This window comes from Tilletiaria anomala, assembly GCF_000711695.1.
Source record: "Tilletiaria anomala UBC 951 chromosome Unknown K437scaffold_93, whole genome shotgun sequence".
NCBI classification, from domain to species: domain Eukaryota; kingdom Fungi; phylum Basidiomycota; class Exobasidiomycetes; order Georgefischeriales; family Tilletiariaceae; genus Tilletiaria; species Tilletiaria anomala.
Genome location: NW_013546929.1, coordinates 53,549 through 75,919, shown reverse-complemented (window position 1 = coordinate 75,919; position 22,371 = coordinate 53,549). Strand labels below are relative to the sequence as shown.

Below are 22,371 nucleotides of genomic sequence, written 5' to 3'. Positions count from 1 at the left end.
AGGGCAGCTTCAGCGCCTACTGACAATATGGACTATACTGTAATCTGTACTTGTACCGCTTGTCTTTTGCTCTATACATGCCTTGCATCTCATCAATTTGTTGGCCAGGCCTACGTATTAATCGGTGGTGTGGCTGAAATGCGGTCGGTTATCACAGCACAGACCACTTTTGCATCAGCCAAGCGGCTCAGTTGGAGCCGAAGCGAGCGAGCAGCCCACTGACAACTCAATTGTACTCAATTCAGATCTCGAATCTTGTTCTTCCCACCCACCACGGACGAGCATTGAATGCTCCTCGTCACCAACAAGCGCCGTCGCCGGCTCCCTGCACTGCAACACCGAGGTCAGCGTTGCAAGCTGGCTTGAGAAGAGCGAGAGGCAGCACTTGCATTTTATGTAATTAGCATATACAATTATGAGGACCAGCCTCTAGAGCATTGAATGAATGAATACATTGGACTGATGGGTCTAGCACCCAGGTTGCAGAATCACACCAGCTGCCACGTTGCGCCGGACAGACGACCAACGCCGAGGTCGGCAAGCTGGGAAAAGGCGGTAGTCGTCAAGTCCACGTCGTATTCCTGGCAGCCCTCGCATCTGGAAGGTGTCGTGCAAAGATTGCATTGTGTGATGAGCACTGAGCACATCAGACGGCTGAATATCGAGGCCAGCACATGCACTTACCTGTCGACAATCTTGACGCGCACCGTCTTGCCTCCGTAGCTGACGTCGATCATCTTGCCGCACAGGTCATTGTTGTTCGGGTTGCCGGGCGTGGTTGTGTATTGGTCGTACAAAGTATGCGAGCTTCAGATGCAGAACGAAAACGAGGATTCAGAATTTCTTGCCAGCAATGGAATGTTAACCACGTGTTACCCACACTGCAGCAATCATATCGGACTGTAGAAGCGCATCATTACAGCATCAGCGAGTCGAGTCAGCACGCAAGACAGTTTATGCATCGATAGACACGCACATCTGTGTTGGTCCAGCCACAAGATCCCATGCCAGTTGCTGTAAGAGGTGCGTTCTCACCGTCAGCAGGTAGCCTCTCACTTGAGGTTGCTCAACGACGAGACGACTCACCGTACCAGGTCAGCTGGCCAGTGTGACTGCCTACAGCAGCGCCGGAGATTCCTGAAGAGCTGGAGGGAGCAATGTTGAACGTTCCAGTGTCGCTGCTACTTATGCTGGAGGACCCAGACGCGGAGTTCGTGGCGGTGTCGGCTGGGCCAGCCTCAGAGTCCGCTGAGCCAAATCCGTACCCAGAGCCTGAGTCCGAGTCAGAACCATCAGCAGATGAGCCAGAGCCGGACCAGCTGGTAGGACAGGAGCTCGATGGGGCTGAGTTGTAATTCCAAGCGTGGCGGCCCTTTAGTCCGCCACGGCGTTGAACAAACCGGGCGTGCTTCGAGTTCCTTGCATTGCTCATGACGGTGCGTACGTGTCTGTGTCAGGTCAAAAGTCTACTCGTCAGCAGCCAGCCATGAATGTGTCACGGGGCACTCCGCGTCACGATTAACGCACGTGTCTGGGATGGAGGTCGCGCTAGAAATGTGCACACAGGACACGGCAGCGAAGAGAAATGTGGTGATGAATCGTCCAGCGATCATTGTTTAGGTGAGGCGGCGAGAATTTGTGTACGTAGTCGAGTGAGCCAGCAATTTCGTTTTCTGCAAGGCGTTGCGAATACGAGCGTCGAACGTTGTCTCAAAGCTGCCAGAGCTTGTGAGGGGGATGCACGGTTCCAGAAAACGAGAACTTGGGGAGGAACGATAAGATTGGGGGACTGGGGATGGGAACGTGGATGGAGATTGGGGATCGTGAGCTGGGCAGGATTCGCCCCTTTATATAAACCGAAGCAGGGCATTGCCGCAAGCTCTGTACTCGTCGGCATACACATGCAATCCAGCAGCGAACGCATACAGGGGGCATTCGTCGCACCCCGGATTCTGTGGGACCAATTTGCACTGGTGGGATCAAGCAAGGTGGCAGCATTCGCATGGTCGCTTGCAATGTGAATGGTGCTGGTCCTGGTAGTAGTGTGTTGAAAACGAGGAATCGTGAGTGGGGAGGAGGGGAAGGTACAGGAAATAGGGCAGAGGGCATATGACCCCGCATCGAAAAGTGCCTTCATATGTACCGATTGTGCTGAATCAGCCGTTCCTGCGCAAACCGCCATGATGTGTGGCGGTGCGGGGCTGCCGCTTAGTTCCCACCGCGCCTACGCTCCTCGCTTGCAAGGTCGTTGTCGGCTTCTCGCGTGAGAAAAAGAGGGGGTGAAGAACCATCAGTGCATATCCATACAAGGTGCCATCAGATGCACGCCGAAGGCAAAGTCAGCAGTCGCTACTCCATCACACTGTGCCAGTCCCATGGCGCGCACAGTTTTCGAGCCTTCAAGGGGGAGCGTCCAGAGTGTCAATCAAGGAGCAGTGACGCTGATGATGGTGCAGTACGTCTCAACTCGTCGCTCCGCATATGACTGGATGGATGGATGGATTAGAATTTACGTCTTGGGATACAGTGACTGACTGCGCTGCCTGTTGCTGTAGACTCTAGCCTTGCAAAGAGAGAAAAGAGGGTGGTCGGTTGAAAGCGATTACGTGCCAATCAGAATTCGAGGGGAGTGTGTGATTGCGCGTCCAGCCTATCGTCATGTTGCTGCTGCTGCTGGCTGTATCCATATCCGCCATTTCCTGCAGCCTCCCCACGCGACAAGCTGAACCCTACTGCCGCTGTGGCTGTTGCTGCCGGCACTGCTGCACCATTGGCCCCATTAGCAGCTGTGCCGCCGCCGCCTACTGAGACGCGCGACCGGGCAAAGTTCCGCAATTCAGACGCTGGACCGCGCGGCTGGCGCAGCAAGTTGGCGGCATTGCTGCTCGGGGACGGGAAGCCGTTGCTGTTGCTGCTGGAGGCATTCTCCAGCGTGCTATTCGCGACTGGGCCACCAAGCGTAGGCACCGGCGGGACTTCGTATGGCGACGAGAACAGGCTCTGTAGGGGTGGTGGTCACGTGCCATGAATATTGTGCATCGTGCGTCAGTCCATGATCTTGTGTTCGCTGAGTGGCCCGCTTGTTCAGCGGCTCACCTGAAGGCCAGCGGCGCCGGCGCCGGCGCTTGCTACCGTCCTCCTGCCGACAGTGGACGAATACCCATCTCGCAGATTCCCGTTCGACTTGAATGCATTCAAACCTTGATGATGCAGGGCAAGGTCGCCTGCGTATCGTCCCGGCGAGCCTCCTGGGCCGCCCGGGATCGCGCTGCTGCCATAGCTGAAGTCGTGCACCCGCTTCATGTCTGGCGCTGACTTTTTCATACGCAGCGCGGCCGCTCGACCCGTCGTTGCGCTGCTGCCAGGGCTGAGCATGCCGTTGGCAGTAAAGGCGCCCGCCTGCGAAAACGCCTCCCCGCCGCGATGCGAGCGGCCGATCGTCGACGCTTGGCTGCGCAAGGGCTGCAACGAGCGGAAATCCGTTGTCAGTCTCGCTTTACGCAAAGGGATAGACCGAACCCCTCTCAACAGGGCACTCACGCGATGGCCCTGGTTTGTCTCATTTTTGGAGACAATCACGCACCTCTCCTCGCCCTCACCAATAGAGTAGTGGTACAGACCGAGCCTTTGTGCGACCAAGTGCACCGTCCTCCTCTCTAGGGGGCTCAGATTCTTCGAAAAGGACAGCTCATCACGCATGCGATCATCCTTGAAAAGCAGGACGCGCGAGTAAATCTCCAGAGTACCCGGCTCATTCAAGTCCAGTTCTTCCTTTTTGCCGCTACCACCCGCGCCCGCGCCCGCGCCTGCACCTGCAGCGCCTGCTCCGCCGCCAATACCAGATATGTCGGAAGGTGCGGAGTGCGCCGCACGCCTGCAGCTGTCGTCCACATCTGGGAGAGCTCGTAGCGAATCGGCGGTCAAAGGCACGGGACGAGTCGTGTACACTTCACCGTAGCCAGAATCGGGGGAATCGAGTTGCGGTGCTGGTGCCGCGCCTCTGAGGGAACTCATCTGTGTATGCTGGGGTGGGAGGGAGGGCATGCCTCCTGCCAAAGCGGCAGCAGCAATCACCTCATCTTGCATTCTTCGCTCCTTCTCTTTCTCCTTTTCCATCTGCATGCTCTGCATGCGCTTGATTGCCTTCTCCTTCTCGATGCGCTCTTTCTCTCCCGCCTGCAGCACCTTTTTGTACTCCACCTTGAGCTTACGCCCGCTGACATCGAAGCCGTTCAGCGCAGCAACGACACCGTCTGCTTCCTCCGCAGAGCGGAAGTTGGCGAAAGCGAGTCCGCGGAAGACGCCCTGGTCATAGTGGTAGTTGAATGCGTACGGAACGGGGATGGCCAGTTCTTCGATCAGCGCCAGCAACTGCTCGCGCTTGATCGAGAACGGGATGTTCTTGATGACAATGGCAGTAGGGATCACCTCATCATCGACCGGAGCACTGTAGCTGAAACCGGGTGCCAGAACGCCCGGAGCAGCATGGCCATCTGCGTGCCCATGGCCCCATTGTGAAGGTAATGCATTTCGTAGCCCCCGCCACGCTGCACTGCTATCGGAGCCAAACTGGCCTCCTGGTCCCGCCATACCAGCAGGCGGCATCCCAGAGGTGAAGCTTCCGAACGCGCCACATCCCGAGGGGACAGGAGGGTTGGAATGCTCGTTCGGTGCAAAGAAGCGCTCGAACCGGGCAGAAGCGCTCTGCTGCGAACCCTGCGCGTTAGCCCCAGTAAAAGCGTCTGCCCCAGCAGTACCATTTGCGGACCCGCCTCGGAAATGCGTGCTGCCGCCGCCGCCACCGGAGCGGAAGGGCGACAAGTCCCCTGCGCGGCCTGCGCCGGATGCATACCCGTACGAGCCGGCCCCAGCCTCGCCGCCTTGTCGACGCTGTGGGCTGTCTTGTAGGGAGAGCGCTCCCAAATCGAGATTCGGTGCCATCTTAACGAAAGTTCTTGAAGTTGCGAAATATGGTGCTTCGTGTCAGCGTTCGAGGCTTCGAAGTCACTTGGTGATGTACCCAGTCGTGTTCTGATGATCGAGGGGATGGTGCGTATTGATTCGTTGCTGATTGCGTCCCTATCGTATGCTCGTCACAGGTCGTCCTCGTCTGCTTTTGACGTGATGAATGCGTAATGTCAAGCTTGTTTGCAAATGGATGCTGGCGGTAATTTCCTTCGGTGCCCCCTGAGTCTGCAGCCGTCCGAAATGCGACGGGCTTCGTTCAGGCACACCACCACTGCGTCAAAGGCAGCAGGTCGTCGGGAGTGAGGTCGTGAAGAATTGGCGTGGGTGCCGAACACTCTGCTTGTCTGCTCGTCATATACCAAACCCCGAGGAGAAGTTGGATGCATGAATTCTAAACCTCGCCGAGCAGCCAAAGGAGAGGATCAGGCGTTGATGCGAAGAGTACATCTGGATTCCGTTTCATGCGCGCGCTGGTTAATCGCTTCTTGCAGCTGTTGCCTTAAGCGGACGTGCGGTTATGCGCGCGTGCGAAATGTCGGTGCCTGTCAGAGTCGCATACACTGCCCCAGTGCTGTGCCATTGCCACTTCACCAGAAAGTTGAATTCGATACTCATTCCGCCCGGCCCGCCCTGCCCCTGCCTTTTGTGACTTGCGACCAGCGACTGGAGAGAGTTTGCGGGACTCCTCCTCAGGGCGGTCTCCGAATGTCTGCACACAGCACACCTTCAGCAAGACCCCACATATTCGCACGACCGACCAGCCGAAAGAGGCAAAACTCATATGAAAGCGCAGGCATAGCTGCACCCTCGGAGGCCTTGAAGCTCGCATGATCAAATGACCATTTTTCAGGTTGTCAGCAAGTGCCGGTGTAATTTTTGTGGAAGACTACTGTACATCGATATGCATGTGTGCATGATCTCTTTACAGCTGGCAGCAAATCTTTGCATCCGTCGGCGGCGGGGAGGAAAGGCAACCCATCCCGCTTAGGATGCTGCCATGATGGCATTCTGCAGTGGGCACATGCGGAAGGGACTGATGGTCAGCAATATGTCACGGTCTTAGCGCATCGAGACACTCACGATCTGCGAGAAAGTCGAGGGCGGGGATCATCCGGAGAAAGAGTGGGGGAAAGGGAAGGTGGCATGAGAGTTAGTGTCAATTCGGCAAGGAACAGATTGGAAAGAGAGCTGATTGAATGAAAACACACCACTGCAAGGCATATGGCAAGATGAAAGGACGTGAGCAACTCTTCCGCTCGGGTGTGGAAACTATTCGCACTCACGATCACCATCGCTAGCCTTGAGGGACTTCACGGCCTTGCGACGGGAGCAGTTAGTCTGAGAGATGACACAATCGAGCATCAGCTATTTGCGCATTTCTGGTGCCTATTCATGGCTCAGCGCACCTGTTGGATAATGAGTTCGATGTCCTTTGTATCGAGACCCGTCTCGTCAATGGGCTCGCCATCCTCCTCCTCCTCTTCCTCCTTCTTTTCGCTGGTACCAGCGCCAGCGAGCGCGGCGGCCTGAGCGGCAAAGTCGCTGCCGTCTCCCAGGCCCTGCATCTCTTGCTGCTGAGCTTGCATGGCGGCCATCTGCGCCTGCTGGGCCTGCAGTGCGGCAGACATGTCCTCGGACTTGGCTTCGCCAAAGACAATGTACACATCGGTGATGGCAGACTTGTAGACATCGGGCTTCTCGACGACGTAGAGGTGCTATCAATCGTGCAGGTGCCAAGTCAGGACCCTACCTCTCTCAAATAGTACCCGAGAACAAGTTCACTCACACCACGGGGCCTCCTCATGGTGACCCTTGTGATGCCATCGATCTTCTTGAGGCCTAGGCCCTGGAGGGCCTTCCTACTCTTGCGCTCTGCTCTTGACTGGACGCGGTCCGGGATGGCAACCTCGCCATCGCCAGCGTCGGAAGAGTCGTCCTGGTTGACGTTGATCTGCAATTGACACCGTCAAGCAATGCAATCGGGTGCGTGATGTCAGCGTGGAGACAGGTTCGGTCAGAGCTTCCTTCCGGAAGGGCCGGGTATTTCCACCGGGCCACTCACGTCCTGGACATCGTCCGTGATCTCCTCGATACTGGCAGCCATCTTGCAACGATCTAGTAGTCTGACGCTGCTATCTAGGTCCTACAAGTATCGGTATTGCGTTGGACGCTTCAGGTGTAATAGAACAGAGACGGCAGGAAGAAGGAAGAATGAGTCTGTCTGGATGTGCTGGAAGGCTGGGGCGCGCTCTCTCACACAGCCCCCCCCCCTCCGCACCACACACACGGTAAGACGAGTGAGAGGAACAGCGCGGCACCGCTGCAGTCAAAAGTGATGATCAAGGGGGTGGTTCTTTTTTTTGATGGTCTCTCGCACACACCCCATTGCTCTCTCCGTCTCCAGCTTCTTCCAGCGAGCTTTCCTCCTAAGTTTAACGTGCGATGTACATCATCACTTGTTCGCAGCAGCATTGATACGCTTGACCACACTACCACGACGCTTCAATCCGCACAAAGCCAACCGGAGGCTTTGGGCAGCATGCCTTCCCCAACACCCGGCAGCTCGGGCACACACCCCGACCCTGGTTCCGAGCCTGCATCACCATCGACCACTTCGAACCCATCTGCTGTCGCCGAGCCTCTGGTGCCAGACTCAATATGGAAAGCGCCGCAATCTCGGCTCTTCCCAAGCAATCTCACCTCGCGAAGATCGGGGCCTCTTGACGCTGTGGACGCAGGGCAGGAGCCCACCGAGAAGCTTCGGGCTAGGAGCGAAACGTACTTGCGGAGGGTGACCAAACCCGAGCTAGGCGGTCCACCGCCGACGCGATTACAGAAAGGTTCACAGCTCCTTGGTGGTGTGCTTGCAGTGGGCTGCGTTGGCTATGCTGTAGTATGGCATGATTTTGGCGAGAAAGAGAATGTCTTCAGTCCGGTAGGTTGCTCTTCGCAACAGTCATGGTCCGATTTGCTGCCGGGAGGCTCATCAATCCCCGTGCGCCATGCTCCAGATACGACGAATACTTGGCATGCATCCGCGAGGCTATGGGTATGATCCGATGGCACCACCTCGAAAAGACCCCTTGATTTCCCGATGAGATCGCAGACGAGTCGACTCCCCCCCCTTTCTCCGCGCCCCTACAGCAACCCGTGACATCCACCAGACGTGCATTTTCAAGGCGCATGCAGAATACGGTGCACACCACACCTCTCTGCACATCGGTCAGAGAGGCCGTCCTTGACGCAAGTTGGGCGCAACCTTGGCGAATTTGAGACAAGCTGCGAGCTCTATGCTACAAGAAAGAACGTGTGCTGCCGAACGACTGCACCTAAACCCCATTAAAATGCGAACCCCGGGGAACTACAGTAGAACAGCATTCACAAAGCGTTGGGCTATGAATGCCAATGGAAGGAGCGGTAGATCGGCTCAGATGAGCAGGAAGGCTTGCGTCGACGGCGCTTCAGAATTTCTGCAAGGGAAAGCAACGCGAAGCAAGGTGCATCTCAGCATTCACATTTCTCGGCGCATTGGGCCCCGATTTGGCAGGATGTAGACTCACCGGCGTGTGTCCAAATCCCCCTTCGGGTACCTGCAGCAAGGGCACATGGCGGAAATCGGCCGTCTCAAAGGGAACATTGTTGCCCCACCAGTTGAGCGCGATGGCACCGCCTTTGGGCAGTGTGAGCGCAAAGAATACGAAGAGCATGCTAAGCGCTGTACCCATGTCCATGGCGGAGGAAGTAACAAAGTTGTACTTGGACCACCAGCTAAAGAATCGGCGGCGCGCGATGTATTCTGAAACAATAGATTCAGATCGGCGCATACGAAGATCAGTCTCCTCCCGAACGCTGCCCCAACGGGTCCATCATGCAGCGACACAGCACTCACGGAAGATGAAAGCGACGAGGAAGAAGCTGGTGTAATTCAGGCCGCTTCCCGGTGGGACATACGCCGAGCCGGCGAGGATGAGCGGCGAGCTGACAAACTTCCACTTTGAGTCCTTGTACTTGCGTGCGAGGAACCAAAAGGGCAGCGGCGCCAGCGCGCCGACGAGCAGAGCATAGTACATGGAGCTGTACAGCGAGTCCGGGCCAAACATGCGGCGCGGGCCGATGATGCCCCAAACGATGCTCGAGGTGTAGTACACCGACGCGATCGGGCAAGTGAAGTTGTGCGGCTCGGCGCTCGAGCAAAGCAAGGAGACTTTGCTGAACATGAACATCTTCATACCAATCTGGACAAAGATGACCCAGACGGTCGCGGTCACCTGCGCAGCAAAGCTGATTCGTGGTGGAACCTTCATGTAGTGACCGAGCTTCAGGTCCTGCACGAAGGTCAGGCCGCTGCTGATTCCAGCGAGCGAATATGCCTTGAAGACCAAGTTCGGGAACGGATGCGAGGGCAGTGCGTAGCCAGATATGAGTTCGGTGACCAGGTTGGTGTTGATGATCTGGCCGGTCATGGCGAAGATGAAGCCCGATGGGATGATGTAGATGGTAGGTATGAGCAACGACAGCATCAGCGCCCAGACCGGCAGACCGATCTTGTACACCTCAATCGCGATGAGGGCCATGACGAAGCTGATGAGGAGCAGCATGCCGTACCACCAGTCAGGGACCTCCTTGTACCGTCGCATCATGGTAGCGTGTATGTCGTCATTCTCCACCTTCTTGTTGCGCAGCCCCTGCATGATGCCCTTGCCGTGGTACAAGGCGGTGTGGACGATCATGGCAGTGGCAAGGGCGAGACCACACCAGTAGACGACAAAGTAGTTGACGGGGATGTACAGCGGCGAGTAGCTCTCATAGAGCTCCTTGTTGAGCAGCATTCCGTCGAGCACCGAGCGGATCTTGTACGGCTTGCCGAAGCGATCGTAGGCGCTGCCACCAAGGATGGGGAGGAAGCCAAAGTACCACGTGTTTGTGAAGTAAAGCGTGGGGAAAACTATCCAGACGAGGAGCACAAAGCCGACCATGAGGTTGCAGACGGCCCAATAGGGCGTGATCATGGGCGATCCGACGTAGCTGATCTGGTTCCAGTCAAACGTAAGGACGCTCATGCCGAGGCCGTTGGACGCGCCAAAGAGCGTGTTCACGTACTTGTTTTGCGGTGCGATCCAGCAGACCCAGTTGAACACGGAAAGACCTGTGAAAAGAAAATTGGGGACAAAGTTCCAGCAAAAGGCGGCGACGAGGACGATGAAGAAGTACTTGAAGCGCGTCATGCGCCCGTCCTGCCCGTCCTCCTCGGCGTGGAGTGTGTTAAGGATGGTGCAGACGGTCAGGTTCTGCGGCCAGATCATCGAGGCGGGCCAGACGAGCAGGCGCTTGCACATGCCCGCGAGGCCGAAGCTGAAGAGAACAGAGGAGAGGGTGAACATGATGGCAAAGCCGACGGGTCTGGGGTCGTTGTAAAAGATGGGCGAGTCCTGTGCAATGACGGCGTTGAGCGCGAACGCCTGGCCGACAGCGACGTTAGCCATCTGCGTGATGGTCGAGTGCTCCTTGACATTGAAGAAGCCCGAGTTGAGCGTGAAGCTGCGGCCGCCAAGCCAGCGCGGCAGCTGCACCGCGCGGTAGGGCATAGTGACGGCCATCAGCTTGCCTAGCGGGTAGACCAGCAGCAGGATCAGCAGCGGTGAGATCTGTGGCGCAGGGTAGCGGAAGCTGAAGACCGTGTTGGCGGCGCCGGCGATGCTGCAGATGAACAAGCCGAGAAACCAGAGCCGGAAGGTCGACACGGGCATGCTGGGATCATCAACGTTGCTAACTGAAGCGCGCACTTCTGGGAACGGTGAGTCCTCCTCCGTTTCGACCTCGAGCGCGATGAGCCGTAAGCCACGCGAGCCCACCTCGATCGGCTCGCCTTGCTGCTGCTGCTGCTGCTGTTGCTCCTGCCAATCTTTCCCATTGGCAATCGCGCCAGAGTTGAAAGCCTTTTCGTACTCATTCATCGTGTATGCACCCTTGTACGGCTGTTTGGTCGAGAAGAACGACTCGAAGGCGGTGCGCGAAGTTGAGGCGTGCAGTACGTCGGTGCGATGTGATTCCGTGCTGCTGCCTGCGCCCATGGTTGCTGCTGCAGCGACGGCCGCATGCCTACTGGCCGACGACGTGCGTTTGCGTACACGCATCTCTGGCGCTTCATCAATGTCGATGAACGTATCGCCCGAGGCGATGTACCGTCGATCGAGTTCAAGCATCTCCATCGCATGTGGCGGCGAGAACGCTGGTGGCTGCGATTTTCTGGGATAATTGCCGCCGCCGACGCCATTGCTGCCGGGCGTTGGGGACAAGACGCGGACTATGGGGCCGTTTTCCTCGTCTGGCGCGCGGGCACCGGAGGCAGTGTAGCCTAGATCGCGCGCCGAGAGGCGCTTGAAGGCCTTGAGCGAGATCGCGGAGGAGTTGCGTTTGGGCGTTTGACTAGACGAGCTGGTCGACCGGGACGGGACGATACCATTGGAGACCTGCGCTGCTGCTGCAGACGCTGCCGTTGGAGTGAATGACGCATGCGACGCGCCGGTCTTGGAGAGCGGTGCGGAGGACAGTGGCGGTGGAACCGTCGCTGGCAGAAGGGGTACAGGTGGGACGCTGTTCCCCTCTACAGAAGATGCGGCGATCGCGAGTACCTGCGAAGCATCGAAATCCGGATTGGTCTCGACCAGCCGACCTTCTGAATCGTACACTGCGCCAGTCTTTTCGTCGTAGTAAAACATCTCCTCTTCTTCCTCTTCCTCAGCCGCGTCGAGCTCTTCGCCGATCTGCACGGCTTGATGAGGAAGCGCACGATGATCTCCAGCTCGGGATGACTGCATGGTCACGCCGCCTGGTGCTGACGCCGACGCTGGAGCGGAAGCAGCGATGGTGGACGGTGCGGATGCGACGGCGCTGCTCGCTGGCATGTTGCCGACTTGGCGGTGTTGTTCCCAAACTAGGTCGTCCATGATCGCAGCGCTCGGTCCAAGCTCAGCTGTCCAAGAACAAATGAGAGAGGGAGGGAGTGCCTTCCAGTGAGCAACCGGCGCTGCGGCCCAGGCATGTTTCCACGTTGATGTACTCACGCGGCTTGAACGCAAAGACGTCACCATCATCGCTCTCCTCATCGTCCCATTCGTCATCCTCATACAGGTCGTCCATCCCGTACGGATTGAGCTCCATTCCCTGAAGCGTGTTCGCCGTGCCGGCGCGACTTCCGGTACCTCTGCGTTTGCGTCCAGTGCCAGGGCGAGATGAGGAGGCGTTGGGTGTGTGTGCGCCCGTCCCAAACGCTGGCGCGTTGTGCGAAGAGCTGGCATTGGCCCCGCCTACCGCTGCGTCGCCGTTCGCGAACGAGCCAAACCTCGGGGCCGCGGCGCCGCCCCCCGAGCTCGTACCCGGTCGACTGGTGTGCGGCCGGCCTGAAGATGTGCCAGGGCGTCCGGACGAGGTGGTGGGGCGACCGTAGTCGATGTCATTTGAGTGGCTGTAGTCCATCTTTGGGCTGCGTCCCAAGGGGTTCGCACCCTCTTGTACGATCTGTCAAGGCCGAAAGCGTAGCGCACAGCCCTGGCAAAACAGAGCTGAAGGGGTGAGCGAGCGAGCGATGAGAGGGTATGGGTAGAGGTGGTGGGGATCTTTGCGAAGAAGAAAAGTGGCAGCAGGGATGGGGTGAAGCTGGGCAATGGGGGTAGTCTAGCAGGGAAGAGGGTTGAGGGACGAAGCTGGAAGCAGTGTGTGACAAGCGGGGAGAAGAGAGGTGAGATGATCCGCTGCCAGAGAAGGGAGAGCTGCGCGTGTACATGTAAATATGATCATGGGCCAGTAGACAGCATTCCGTCACAGAGAGTGGAAGAAGAGGGAGGGTGAACCAGGATGTCCTCGTCAGAGAATGATGCAACAAGGCAAGCAAGCGTATGACGGTGGGTGTGATGAACCAGCATCAGCAACCCAAAGCAACGAGGGGAGAGGAGCAAGCAAAGCCCACAGCCGTGGCTTGGCTGTGTGTGTGTAGGTAGAGCAGCGCCGGCGCAGCAACCCCGCCAGAACCGGTCAGTGTGACCGGGCGAGGGCGGAGAGGAGGAGTGCGGCTACTGGACAATGGGCCTGGTCTGTGGCCGCATTCGATTTCGTATGGGACAAGCCGTGTTTGCTGTTGGCTGCTTGTTGCCACTGCGAGATGGATGGGTTGACCTGTTGTTGTGTGGGATTGGGAGTAGTGGAGCAGTTCGCCCCCCTCCCCCCACCCCCCTGGAACCATGCAGGGAGTGATGCTCGCAACATGGGATGAGATAATAGGTTCAGTGCACTACACTGCACTGCAGCGCACACCGCAGCGCAGTGCCTGGCGCTGCACGTCATTGCTGCCGTCTTTGCACAGGCAAGCAACAACAGCGGCCCGCCCGCAAAAACGATAGATTAGGTAAGCATCTTGGTTAGGGTAGACGGCACGTGACCCATCGCTGTTGGGGACGAGACGCGCCCGCGCCGATCAAGCCCCGAGTGAGTCTCAAACAATTCGGCAGTGGTTCATGGCCCGCGGTCCAGGCTGAGAGCACGTGTTCCGCACCTCGACAAAGAGACTGCGCGGCCCTTTCCGCTTGAACCTCATCGTTGGTCGTGCCACGCTCCATCATGCTGCTGAACATCAGGTGGTGTCCGCAAAGACAGAGCGCGGTCAACGAGAATTTATTGGGGGGACCGTAGCAGCACGCCAGGAGGCCAAGGAAAGACAGTGCAAACTCGCATAGGGAGAAAGAAGAGAAGCCGCCGCGCCTCATCTTCGCTTTCTTCTCGCAGAGTAGGAGGGCTAGTACGCAGGCGGAGCGCTCCGTCAGACAGGAAGGCTACTTTCACCAGAAGACACTTCCGTCATCCAGCATGCCGGCGACCACAGCAGAGGTGAGCTATTGTCTCCTTTCCTAGAGCATAGGAGGCAGGCTGTACGGATGGCGACTATGACTAACGCGGCCGCTTTCTGCGTCTGCGCCTCCTACTGCTGTCCCCTTCGCGTGACACAGACGACGCAACTAGCGTCGACCACCGTCATCGTCCATCCACTCGTCTTGCTCTCCGTCACTGACCACGCGGCGCGGTCCGCATCAGGCGCGCGGAAGCGCGTCGTCGGTGTGCTACTCGGGCAGGACAATGGCAAGGTGGTTAATGTCGCGAACAGCTTCGCCGTGCCGTTCGAGGAGGATGACAAAGACCCTAAGACGTGGTACCTGGATCACGACTACATTCAGGCGATGAATGATATGTACAAGAAGGTTAACGGTGAGTCACCTCAAGCGAGGAATCCACCCTCCGCTGCATGTGTTGAGTGTATGCTGATATACTTCGCGTCGATTTGCGTTTCGGCTGCGGCGCGCAGCTCGCGAAAAGATGATTGGATGGTACCATACCGGCCCGCGGTTACGAGCGTCAGACCTGGAGATCAACGAGCTGATGCGACGCTTCATCCCGCGACCCGTGATGGTGATCGTTGACCCGCGGCAACGCGACGTCGGCATCCCGACCGATGCGTACTTTGCCGTCGAGGAGATCAAGGATGATGGGACGGCGACGCAGCGGACGTTCATGCACGTCCCCTCGGAGATCCAAGCAGAGGAAGCAGAGGAGATCGGCGTCGAGCAACTGCTGCGGGATATACGCGACACGACCACCGTCGGCACGCTCTCCACCCGCGTCTCGTCACGCCTCGCCTCACTGCGCGGCCTGCAGAGCCGCCTGGTCGAGATCAGGGACTACCTCTCCTCTGTCGTCAAGGGCGAGCTGCCCGTAAACCACCAGATTATCTATGACCTGCAGGACATCTTCAACCTCCTCCCCGACCTCGACAAGAGCGACATCTCGCGCAGCTTCAGTATCGCGAACAACGACCAGCTCCTCGTCGTGTACCTCAGCAGCCTCATCCGCAGCGTCATCGCACTACATGGCCTCGTCAATAACCGCATGGAGAATGCCAGGGGTGAGGACGAAGAGGTGGATGGCGACAGCGCTTCTGGCACAGACAAGGACGTTGGGGCTAAGGAGAAAGACGGCGCTGGGAAAGTCAGGGATGCCAAGGCGGGTGCAAAAGATGGGAAAGAGGACAGCGGGAAGAAAGCGTAGCTTCCTGTAGCCTTTCCATGTGCACGTTTTTTTGCAAGCCACCTATTGCTACATATGCCAAAGCCCCGGTTCCTTCGTCTAACCGTCGCTGTCATAGCGGATTGGCTCACTCTTGAGCACCCACGGTGCGGGAGGCCGCGCCTTCTCCTCGCTGCCTCGTGCCTCTCCTCTATCTGCCGCAGTGGCATTATCCTGTATCCAAGCGCGCACTTGCCGCTTGTCCATAAACTCCGCCATCCCGCCGCACGCCTCCCTGACGCGCGAAGCAAGCCCTTCGCCCGGACGCTCGTCGTACAGGCGCAGGATGTGCGCGCAGATCGCGCGCAGCTCGCCCTCACTCGCGTCGAACAGTGCGTGCCATGGTGCCGGCTCCTGCGGCAGACTGATGGGCGGCTGGGCGGTAATTGCGGTGAGGTACACCGCCGCGCACGCGATGTTGTGCGGCGGGAAGAGGCAGTAGACGGGGGTCTGTAGACTGAATATGCATTCCGAGAAGGAAGGACCATCATCAGCCTCATGAATTCGCGAAGGAAAACGGCGCAGCCACACGTACGCATCGTTGAGAAAGGACCACGCCCGCTGAGCGACGCCGGGATATCGATGAGTGTCCGTCAGGCCGAGCAGCTGGAGGTAGTTGATCATCGTAGCATAAGGCAGGTTGACTTGCACGTTGAACCCGAGACGCTTGAGAATCTGTATTTCGGCAATGACCATTGCATCCTTGGCATCGTAGAACTCTTGAGCGTGGTACGCCTGTGGCTTGTACACGAACGGCGGGACTGCTGCCGCTCGTGACCCTTGCGCGGGAAGGTCGTCCTCAGTCGCCCTTTGCTTGCCATGCGGTCGCGGTGCTAGCCGTGGGCCAGGATTGTATTTGGAGTAGTGCAACGCTCTGCGCATAAGGTAGTCAAAAACATTGATTAGGTCTCGCAGTCTGACCGGCGTTTCCTCGAGTTTCGTAGCGAGGAAGAGAGCGCCTGTGCAGACATCGCGTATGCTGAAAGCGCGCATGGAAGTCACAAACCAGAATCGCTGGAAGAGGACTTGCGCTGTCGCCATCGCTCGTTGCGGTAGTTTGATCAGTGCGCCAGCTTGCTGGATCATCTGGCAGCCGTACATGCGCAGCTCATCTTCCAGGTCGGCTGGGATTCCGTCTGCTCGGGACGGCGTATTCAGGTACTGGTCCAGCGACGCGAGCGTGTTGAGCAGCGGCGCCATCGTCTCGACATGGGTCCTTCCTCAGCATCTGTGCTGTTGTAATAGGCGGAGGGAGGCTTCGTCACCGGTGAATAAATCACAGTCGTTCAGTAGCACTGGCCCGAGACAGATTTAGCATTGTAGGTAAACAGGGACAGTGATGTGACATGCACAGGTTGCATCTAGGAATCCACGGCGCGTGGGTAGAAAACGAAGAGCGAGGCATCGGCGAGTTTCAGTCATCTGTGCGTCACTCCTCGCACTTTTATTAGTGGCTAGTACAACAAGAACAAACCCACCATATATATGTTCATAGTGCAATAGTAATGACGACTCGGACGTCTTGCGAATTGCGATTACATCCACAAAGGTGATGTGATGTTCTTTCAAAAGCGAATCAGGCGAGAATTTGGGGCACCAGTGACTCTCAAGGCTCCAACTTGTGGAAGAGACCATGTCGCTCCTACTACCGCCGCGTCACGAGCGCACCCCCAGCCCTGGGGCTGAGGATGACGATGACTTTGCAGACTACGTTGAAAGCTCGGCGAAAGCGCAAAATTGTGAAACCCGAGAGCGCCAGCGGGTAATTGATCCATTCATCCACCGCACCCAGCCCGAATTGCGACGCAGGCTGGAGGAAGATTTTGCAGGCGTTGATGGCCGCGAGAACGAGATTGGCTCTCGACCCAAGACCAGCGCATCCGCCTACCGCGCGTTTGCCGCGAAGAGATGTTTTAAAGCCGAAGGTAGCGCAAAGGTCAAGCGGCGGGACGTAGAGTTGGCCAGGCGTGAGATACAGGAGTTCAACGACATTGTGCGCAACTTGCAGCTTGACATCACCAATGACTGGACGACTCGCCTCGCAAACGATGCCGCGCTAGCTAGATATCTCAAAGAGCATCCCAATGCGCCCGCTGGAACGCCGCCAAAGCTCGGGAAGGCTCGGGAGGTGCTGGCTATAGAGCCTGCGATGCCAGCGTTATCAGCGACGAGGGAGCCAGACCATGAGTCCCTTTGGACATCTGCAGACATATTGAAGGCATCGCAGGAACGAGACTTATGGCGGAAAGCGTCAGCTCATCGAGAAGACTGCTTTTGGCCTGTGCTGCCAGCAGAGAACGCTGTTCAGGCAGCTTGGACCTTGGGTGACGAGGTGGAAGCGATCGTTGAAAGGCGATGGAGACGTGCTGTGAATATGCACCTCTCGCAGCAGAGTAAAGCTCAGCACCCACAGGGCTCTGAAGGACCAAGCAAAACTGTCGCGCCAGCGGTTGGAGACAATTCCAAAGACGGCCATCCTCAATGGCCATCTGCTACGCGACAGCCTTTGCGGGGTTCGCAAACACCACAGGACGGCCGTTCGCAGACGTCGCCATCACTGGCTTCCATATATGACAGTGAGCCGTCTCAAGGGCAACGCGAACCCGAGGGCGCCAATCAGCCGCACCAGCATACAGCTTTGCATCGTCACTTCGAGCAGTTGGACGTACCTGGTGCCATCTTGGACCCCATCCTCACTTCGACGCAGCTTCACCTGCGACGAGTATTGCATTTGCTGCCTGGAATAATCCACAGCAGGCAAAGGCACTTAGTGACCGCGGCTCGCGCTACACTCAACTGGAGAGACATTCTGCAGGTCCTAGCGGTGAACACTGCGCCCAGGAAAGGGTTTCTCGCTATGCCCTCTCCGATCGCACTCAGTTCTCAGCAGAAGTCCGTTCTTCAGAAAACCGAAGCGAGGCTGCGTGCAATCTACGGAGATCCGCAGCCGAGACACGAAGGTCCAAGCAAAGACCGTGGATCTATTCCGCTAGGTGTGATATCATCTGTCGATCGCTTCATATTCGACACTTCGTACCTGCAAGATGTCATCTCGGGTACATTTGAGTCGCCATTAGCAAGCACGCCGCCTTCGGAACAGACGAACAAGAAGCGCAAACGATAGCGTTTTTTTGGAAGACGGACGCCCGTGCGAAAGGCATTTGCCTAGCGCACGGAATTTCGCCTTCTGTTTGCGCTTCCATCGCCCTGTTGTTGAAACCAATGACTTGCGAGCTATATCATTGATCCTTTGGCACTTGATGTCAGTGTGCAATACGTCCTTTTGGCATGCGTCGCCGTCTTCCGAGGTTGCACGGCGTGGAGCGTAGAACGTGACTGAGCTACTGCAGAGTTTATCCACAACTGAGGCACAGTGCTGGCGTATTTCACTGCTGTCACCGGGCTCCGGCTTTTTGGGCGGGCCGCGTGTGAACTAAGACTGAATTCAGGCTCGCCCATCGAAGGCACTTAATGGAGTGTGACTTCTAGTCGAATATGGAAACATCATGGTTGCAATGCCCACAGGACATGTCACGGATACTTTGTTCGTTTTGAGAGGGTCTTTGTCGCCCGCTTGTGTTTGTTCGGGCGGGCTTCCTGGCGTAGAACCAAGTGCAATAGACTGAACTCCGAGGAACCGATCATCCGCTGTGGAGCTGGGGGCATCATGTCCAACATCAAGGGCGTCGTCTTCGACATTGGCGGCGTTGTCGTTGGCAGTCCAATCGTTGGCATCAACAAGTGGGTAAGAGCTGCGAATGCGAAGATGTCAACGTACCATTGAATTGTTTGCTATCCTTGTGTCTGTACTCCCGGCCGTGTAGATACGAGAAATCTCACGGCCTGCCTCATCACTACCTCAACCATGCCATCACGATGCGAGGCCAAAATAGCGCATTCCAGGTCAGTCACAATGCAAATCGCTCAAGGCCTGGCATCTGATGTGCGACAGACTTGTGCGCCCATACTGCTTGCAGCGCTTCGAACGGAATGAACTCGATCTATACACTTTCTACGAGCAATTCGGACGAGAGCTGAGCGATGCGCCAACGCTGAATGAGTGGTACCTACAGTACTGCAAGAACCGAGGCATAGGTGATCTACTTCATTGTTGAATTGGTAAAATAGATATTAATTCTCTAATATTTTGATTTGGGCGCCGTTGTACGACATCAGATGTACCGAGCCTGCCAGATTCAATACGGGTCGACGGGCGAGAGGTGAGTCGGCGTCATGCACATTTCGTAGAAAGTAGTATCTGGCCTTAAAGCCTCCTCTTACCTGATATTCTTCCAGCTCTTCGGCATCATGATGCAAGAATCTCTGAATCCTGATCGCAATGTCCTCACAGCCGTTCGACGGTTAAAGCGTATGTTCAGTTCTCATTCTCCCATTTTTGCAGTGTCGAGCTCGAGCAGACATTAGACCGGCTCAAACACAACGACCCCTCCTCCCCGTTGTCTTTATTCATGGCAGAATCAGGCAAATTCCGCATTGCAGCGTTGACAAACAACTTTTCGGCCCCGAAGACTACGGATCCTCGGCCGCAGAAGGGCAAGGAACGATCGCTGGAAGAGGAGCTTGCGTTCATCGGGATGGGCGAGAAGGGCAAGGACCTCAAAGCTGAATTCGACATGTACATCGAAAGTGCCATCGTCGGCATGAGGTGCGTGACCTTCTCTTGGACCGTTTGGGACTCTGTCCATGCTAGCCTTGTATGATGCTGACCGTTTCCACCTTGAATGGGTGTTGCGTCTGATAGGAAACCGGATCCACGATTTTTCAAGTACGCACTAGATCAGCTGCAGCTCAAGCCGGAAGAGACAGTCTTTCTGGATGACATTGGCATGTAAGTGCTCTTTCAGCGGGCCTTACAGCTCGCTAGACTGTGATAGCCGCCGAGCTGACGCGCCCTGCCGCATGCCCTTACACAGCAACCTAAAAGCAGCAGCCTCCCTCGGGATCAACACAATCCGCGTCGAGCCGCTCTCTTCTCTCCCTGCGCTGCGCAAGCTCGAGGCATTCACGGGGATGAAGCTGGTCGATGACGAGGTGGCACGAGAAGAGGAGGAGCGCGTCAGGGGATTGCTCAGACAGAAGCTGAAGGGCACGGACGACAAGGCTAGGCTGTAAGAATTAATATATGCCATATACCTTTCTATGCGCGTGCGTAGCCCAAGAGATGCAGATCACATATCACATATTTGCAAATGCATCTCTAGCGCATTTGCCATTTGTCAGACTGGCGCTCTCACATGAGCGAAATACGCAAGCCATCCACCTGCAGGCGTCAAGCAGATTAAAGAAGCGCTCATACGAGCTTCCGGTGGGACAGGAAAGGCCGCGTAGCGCCGTCGAGTGTTCAGATGCTCTAGGTTGTCAATTCTGCATTTCAATATACGATGATTGTGGCGGTGATAGTGATGGTGGGTGGTAGCAAACCCGCCCAGCCTTCCCAAGTCTCGTCCCTCTGCTTTCATTGGAACTTTGTCGACCGGACTTCATTTTCGCTCGTTCGCTCGGCCCAGGCGTATCCTTGTCTCAGCACACACCTGGACCAGGGCTAGGCAGCAGCGTGCGGATGCTGCTGCTCCTGTTTTGCATCCATCGAAGTGCAAGGCAGCCGGCTGCGCTGCCCCCCCAACCTGCGTCCCTCTAGCATGCAGCCGACTCGGGAGCGTCGCCTGCATACCTCTGACCACCACTGTGTTCACTCTTCCTCAGTGCCCTCTGCACAGCATTCATGCTGCACACCGACCGTCCCGGCATCACCTGCCACAGATGCTAATCGCTCAAGCCAGGGAGCTCTGGACGTGGCCCTTGCCCTTGTAGCCTTCCGAGGTGATACCAGTGATGGGGTTCTGCTTCTCCTCCTTGGCGCGCTCTGTCATGGCTTCCTGGTACTCGACCGTCATTGTCTTTGGCTTGTTCGGGTTAGCTGCGAAGGGCGGAAAATAGGAAGGGCGCCATCAGCTGAGGGCTCCCAGTACGAGCCGAAGCACATAACATGAGCGACATACCGAACTGTCGCAGGCCGTAGAAGACACCGAAGGCAGCTAGGATGCAAGCGCTGACGGCCGTGAAAGTGCGGATGCTCTGGCCTGGGTTGACGATTGGTCTGCGTGGACCATGCGGGCCAAAGCTGATGAAGTAGGCTGCGCATGCACATTTCAACGCAGTAGAGGTAGGGGCCGAAAGAGAAAGGGACGAAGGGTTAAAAAGAGGGGCAAGGATTGTGGTCAATATTCTGCCTGCCCTAGAGTCCGCAGCCATGAAGACATCCAAGCGACACAGCAGGCCACATCACAGTCCACAGTTCCTCAGCTTCAGCACCCTCTTTCAGGCGCCGCAGCCCTCAATTGCTCGATGGGGGTTGTGATAGGCAGAATGTGTAATGGCAACTTGACGTCTACCCACAACTTCGGGTCCAGCCAGGGAGTGACCATGCGAGGGTGACCAAGCCTAATTCAGCAATAACTCACCAGCCTTCTTCTCATCAATCGACAGCTCCTTCCAGTCCTTCTTCTGTATCTCCTCTAGTTGACGGAAAACGGCGTACTGCTCCTCCGTCGGCATGTCCTTCCACCTCGCCTCGATGTTCGGCAGCACCTGCTTGACGTCAAACCCGGAGCCGCTCGAGATGAGCTGCGAGGCTTTAGTGGCGGTCTCCTGCGTCCATCGCTCCTCCTTGGTCACAAGCGACTGCTGTCGGTGCGCAGAAGTGGAGAGGCGGGCGACAGCGACGGCGGACGAACGTCCTTGGCGCGAGGCGACGGACAGCAACGTTGCACGGGCGGCTGACAGCATTTTCGTGGTGTAGGGGGCTTCCTCAGGCCTCTTCGCGTTGACGATAATAAGTCGCAGACAGACTGGGCTGCTGATGCTCTGATGCACGGATGACGAGAAGCGAGGCGTGGCCAGCAGCGGAAAATGTGTGCTGATGATAGGTTTCGAAGTTTGGACGGGAGAGGGAGGTGGAAGTAGAAGTGGAAGTGGAAGAAGGGCGGCGGGCGAAGCGTCATTGAATTGCTCACTGCATTTGTCAGATTCAGATACAGTGCTGTTGTTCCCCATTCCCGCGCTGCCAGCCTGCTCCCTGCCAACACTGGCGTTGCTCGCCGGGACTCCCCCTTCGAGAGAGCGCGAGAGAGCAACGCTACGAAAATGAATACCTCGGCTGCATATCCACCTTGTGCACATGCACGCACATACACGCTTGGATATAGCTTCACTCGGACGTTCGAATATGCCCAGCTGCGGACGTCTCACAACGTTGGCAACGAAGCTCAATTG

At 57.0% G+C, this 22,371-nt stretch overlaps 11 protein-coding genes across 11 annotated transcripts; 4 read left to right on the top strand and 7 right to left on the bottom strand.

The window, feature by feature from the left end:
* Positions 1-446: 446 nt before the first annotated feature.
* K437DRAFT_191493 (plant expansin) lies at positions 447-1,306 on the bottom strand. The gene is made up of 5 exons (XM_013385888.1): positions 1,092-1,306; positions 977-1,014; positions 881-900; positions 685-807; positions 447-597 (listed from the first exon to the last, which is right to left on the bottom strand). The coding sequence occupies exons 2-5, from the start codon at positions 1,004-1,006 to the stop codon at positions 489-491; spliced, it is 282 nt and encodes a 93-aa protein (XP_013241342.1). The 5' UTR covers positions 1,007-1,014; positions 1,092-1,306; the 3' UTR covers positions 447-488.
* K437DRAFT_191548 (uncharacterized protein) lies at positions 1,018-1,497 on the bottom strand. The gene has a single exon (XM_013385887.1). The coding sequence runs from the start codon at positions 1,430-1,432 to the stop codon at positions 1,067-1,069; it is 366 nt and encodes a 121-aa protein (XP_013241341.1). The 5' UTR covers positions 1,433-1,497; the 3' UTR covers positions 1,018-1,066.
* A 1,510-nt stretch (positions 1,498-3,007) lies between these two features.
* Positions 3,008-5,040, bottom strand: K437DRAFT_191550 (uncharacterized protein). The gene has a single exon (XM_013385886.1). The coding sequence runs from the start codon at positions 4,939-4,941 to the stop codon at positions 3,085-3,087; it is 1,857 nt and encodes a 618-aa protein (XP_013241340.1). The 5' UTR covers positions 4,942-5,040; the 3' UTR covers positions 3,008-3,084.
* Positions 5,041-5,810: 770 nt separating this feature from the next.
* On the bottom strand, positions 5,811-7,140 carry K437DRAFT_258734 (nascent polypeptide-associated complex, alpha subunit). The gene is made up of 6 exons (XM_013385885.1): positions 7,031-7,140; positions 6,755-6,919; positions 6,375-6,683; positions 6,252-6,306; positions 6,074-6,078; positions 5,811-5,976 (listed from the first exon to the last, which is right to left on the bottom strand). Exons 1-6 carry the CDS (start codon positions 7,070-7,072, stop codon positions 5,953-5,955), a joined length of 600 nt encoding a protein of 199 aa, XP_013241339.1. The 5' UTR covers positions 7,073-7,140; the 3' UTR covers positions 5,811-5,952.
* A 230-nt stretch (positions 7,141-7,370) lies between these two features.
* K437DRAFT_191422 (uncharacterized protein) lies at positions 7,371-8,320 on the top strand. Its single transcript, XM_013385884.1, has 2 exons — positions 7,371-7,903; positions 7,980-8,320. The coding sequence occupies exons 1-2, from the start codon at positions 7,508-7,510 to the stop codon at positions 8,064-8,066; spliced, it is 483 nt and encodes a 160-aa protein (XP_013241338.1). The 5' UTR covers positions 7,371-7,507; the 3' UTR covers positions 8,067-8,320.
* On the bottom strand, positions 8,292-12,721 carry K437DRAFT_191410 (OPT-domain-containing protein). Its single transcript, XM_013385883.1, has 3 exons — positions 12,033-12,721; positions 8,858-11,941; positions 8,292-8,764 (listed from the first exon to the last, which is right to left on the bottom strand). Exons 1-3 carry the CDS (start codon positions 12,442-12,444, stop codon positions 8,430-8,432), a joined length of 3,831 nt encoding a protein of 1,276 aa, XP_013241337.1. The 5' UTR covers positions 12,445-12,721; the 3' UTR covers positions 8,292-8,429.
* An 864-nt stretch (positions 12,722-13,585) lies between these two features.
* Positions 13,586-15,289, top strand: K437DRAFT_258732 (Mov34-domain-containing protein). Its single transcript, XM_013385882.1, has 3 exons — positions 13,586-13,848; positions 13,968-14,223; positions 14,321-15,289. The coding sequence occupies exons 1-3, from the start codon at positions 13,828-13,830 to the stop codon at positions 15,058-15,060; spliced, it is 1,017 nt and encodes a 338-aa protein (XP_013241336.1). The 5' UTR covers positions 13,586-13,827; the 3' UTR covers positions 15,061-15,289.
* Positions 15,082-16,488, bottom strand: K437DRAFT_291552 (cyclin-like protein). The gene is made up of 2 exons (XM_013385881.1): positions 15,614-16,488; positions 15,082-15,535 (listed from the first exon to the last, which is right to left on the bottom strand). Exons 1-2 carry the CDS (start codon positions 16,276-16,278, stop codon positions 15,139-15,141), a joined length of 1,062 nt encoding a protein of 353 aa, XP_013241335.1. The 5' UTR covers positions 16,279-16,488; the 3' UTR covers positions 15,082-15,138.
* A 52-nt stretch (positions 16,489-16,540) lies between these two features.
* On the top strand, positions 16,541-18,334 carry K437DRAFT_258730 (uncharacterized protein). The gene has a single exon (XM_013385880.1). The coding sequence runs from the start codon at positions 16,712-16,714 to the stop codon at positions 18,200-18,202; it is 1,491 nt and encodes a 496-aa protein (XP_013241334.1). The 5' UTR covers positions 16,541-16,711; the 3' UTR covers positions 18,203-18,334.
* Positions 18,335-18,598: 264 nt separating this feature from the next.
* On the top strand, positions 18,599-20,271 carry K437DRAFT_258728 (epoxide hydrolase N-termina). The gene is made up of 8 exons (XM_013385879.1): positions 18,599-18,819; positions 18,903-18,981; positions 19,056-19,173; positions 19,255-19,298; positions 19,375-19,447; positions 19,555-19,744; positions 19,841-19,927; positions 20,013-20,271. The coding sequence occupies exons 1-8, from the start codon at positions 18,746-18,748 to the stop codon at positions 20,209-20,211; spliced, it is 864 nt and encodes a 287-aa protein (XP_013241333.1). The 5' UTR covers positions 18,599-18,745; the 3' UTR covers positions 20,212-20,271.
* Positions 20,272-20,438: 167 nt separating this feature from the next.
* K437DRAFT_250197 (COX4-domain-containing protein) lies at positions 20,439-21,885 on the bottom strand (the record flags this gene model as incomplete). Its single annotated transcript, XM_013385878.1, has 3 exons — positions 20,439-21,016; positions 21,099-21,233; positions 21,561-21,885. 3 exons carry the CDS (start codon positions 21,883-21,885, stop codon positions 20,871-20,873), a joined length of 606 nt encoding a protein of 201 aa, XP_013241332.1. The 3' UTR covers positions 20,439-20,870.
* Between the last annotated feature and the right edge of the window lie 486 nt (positions 21,886-22,371).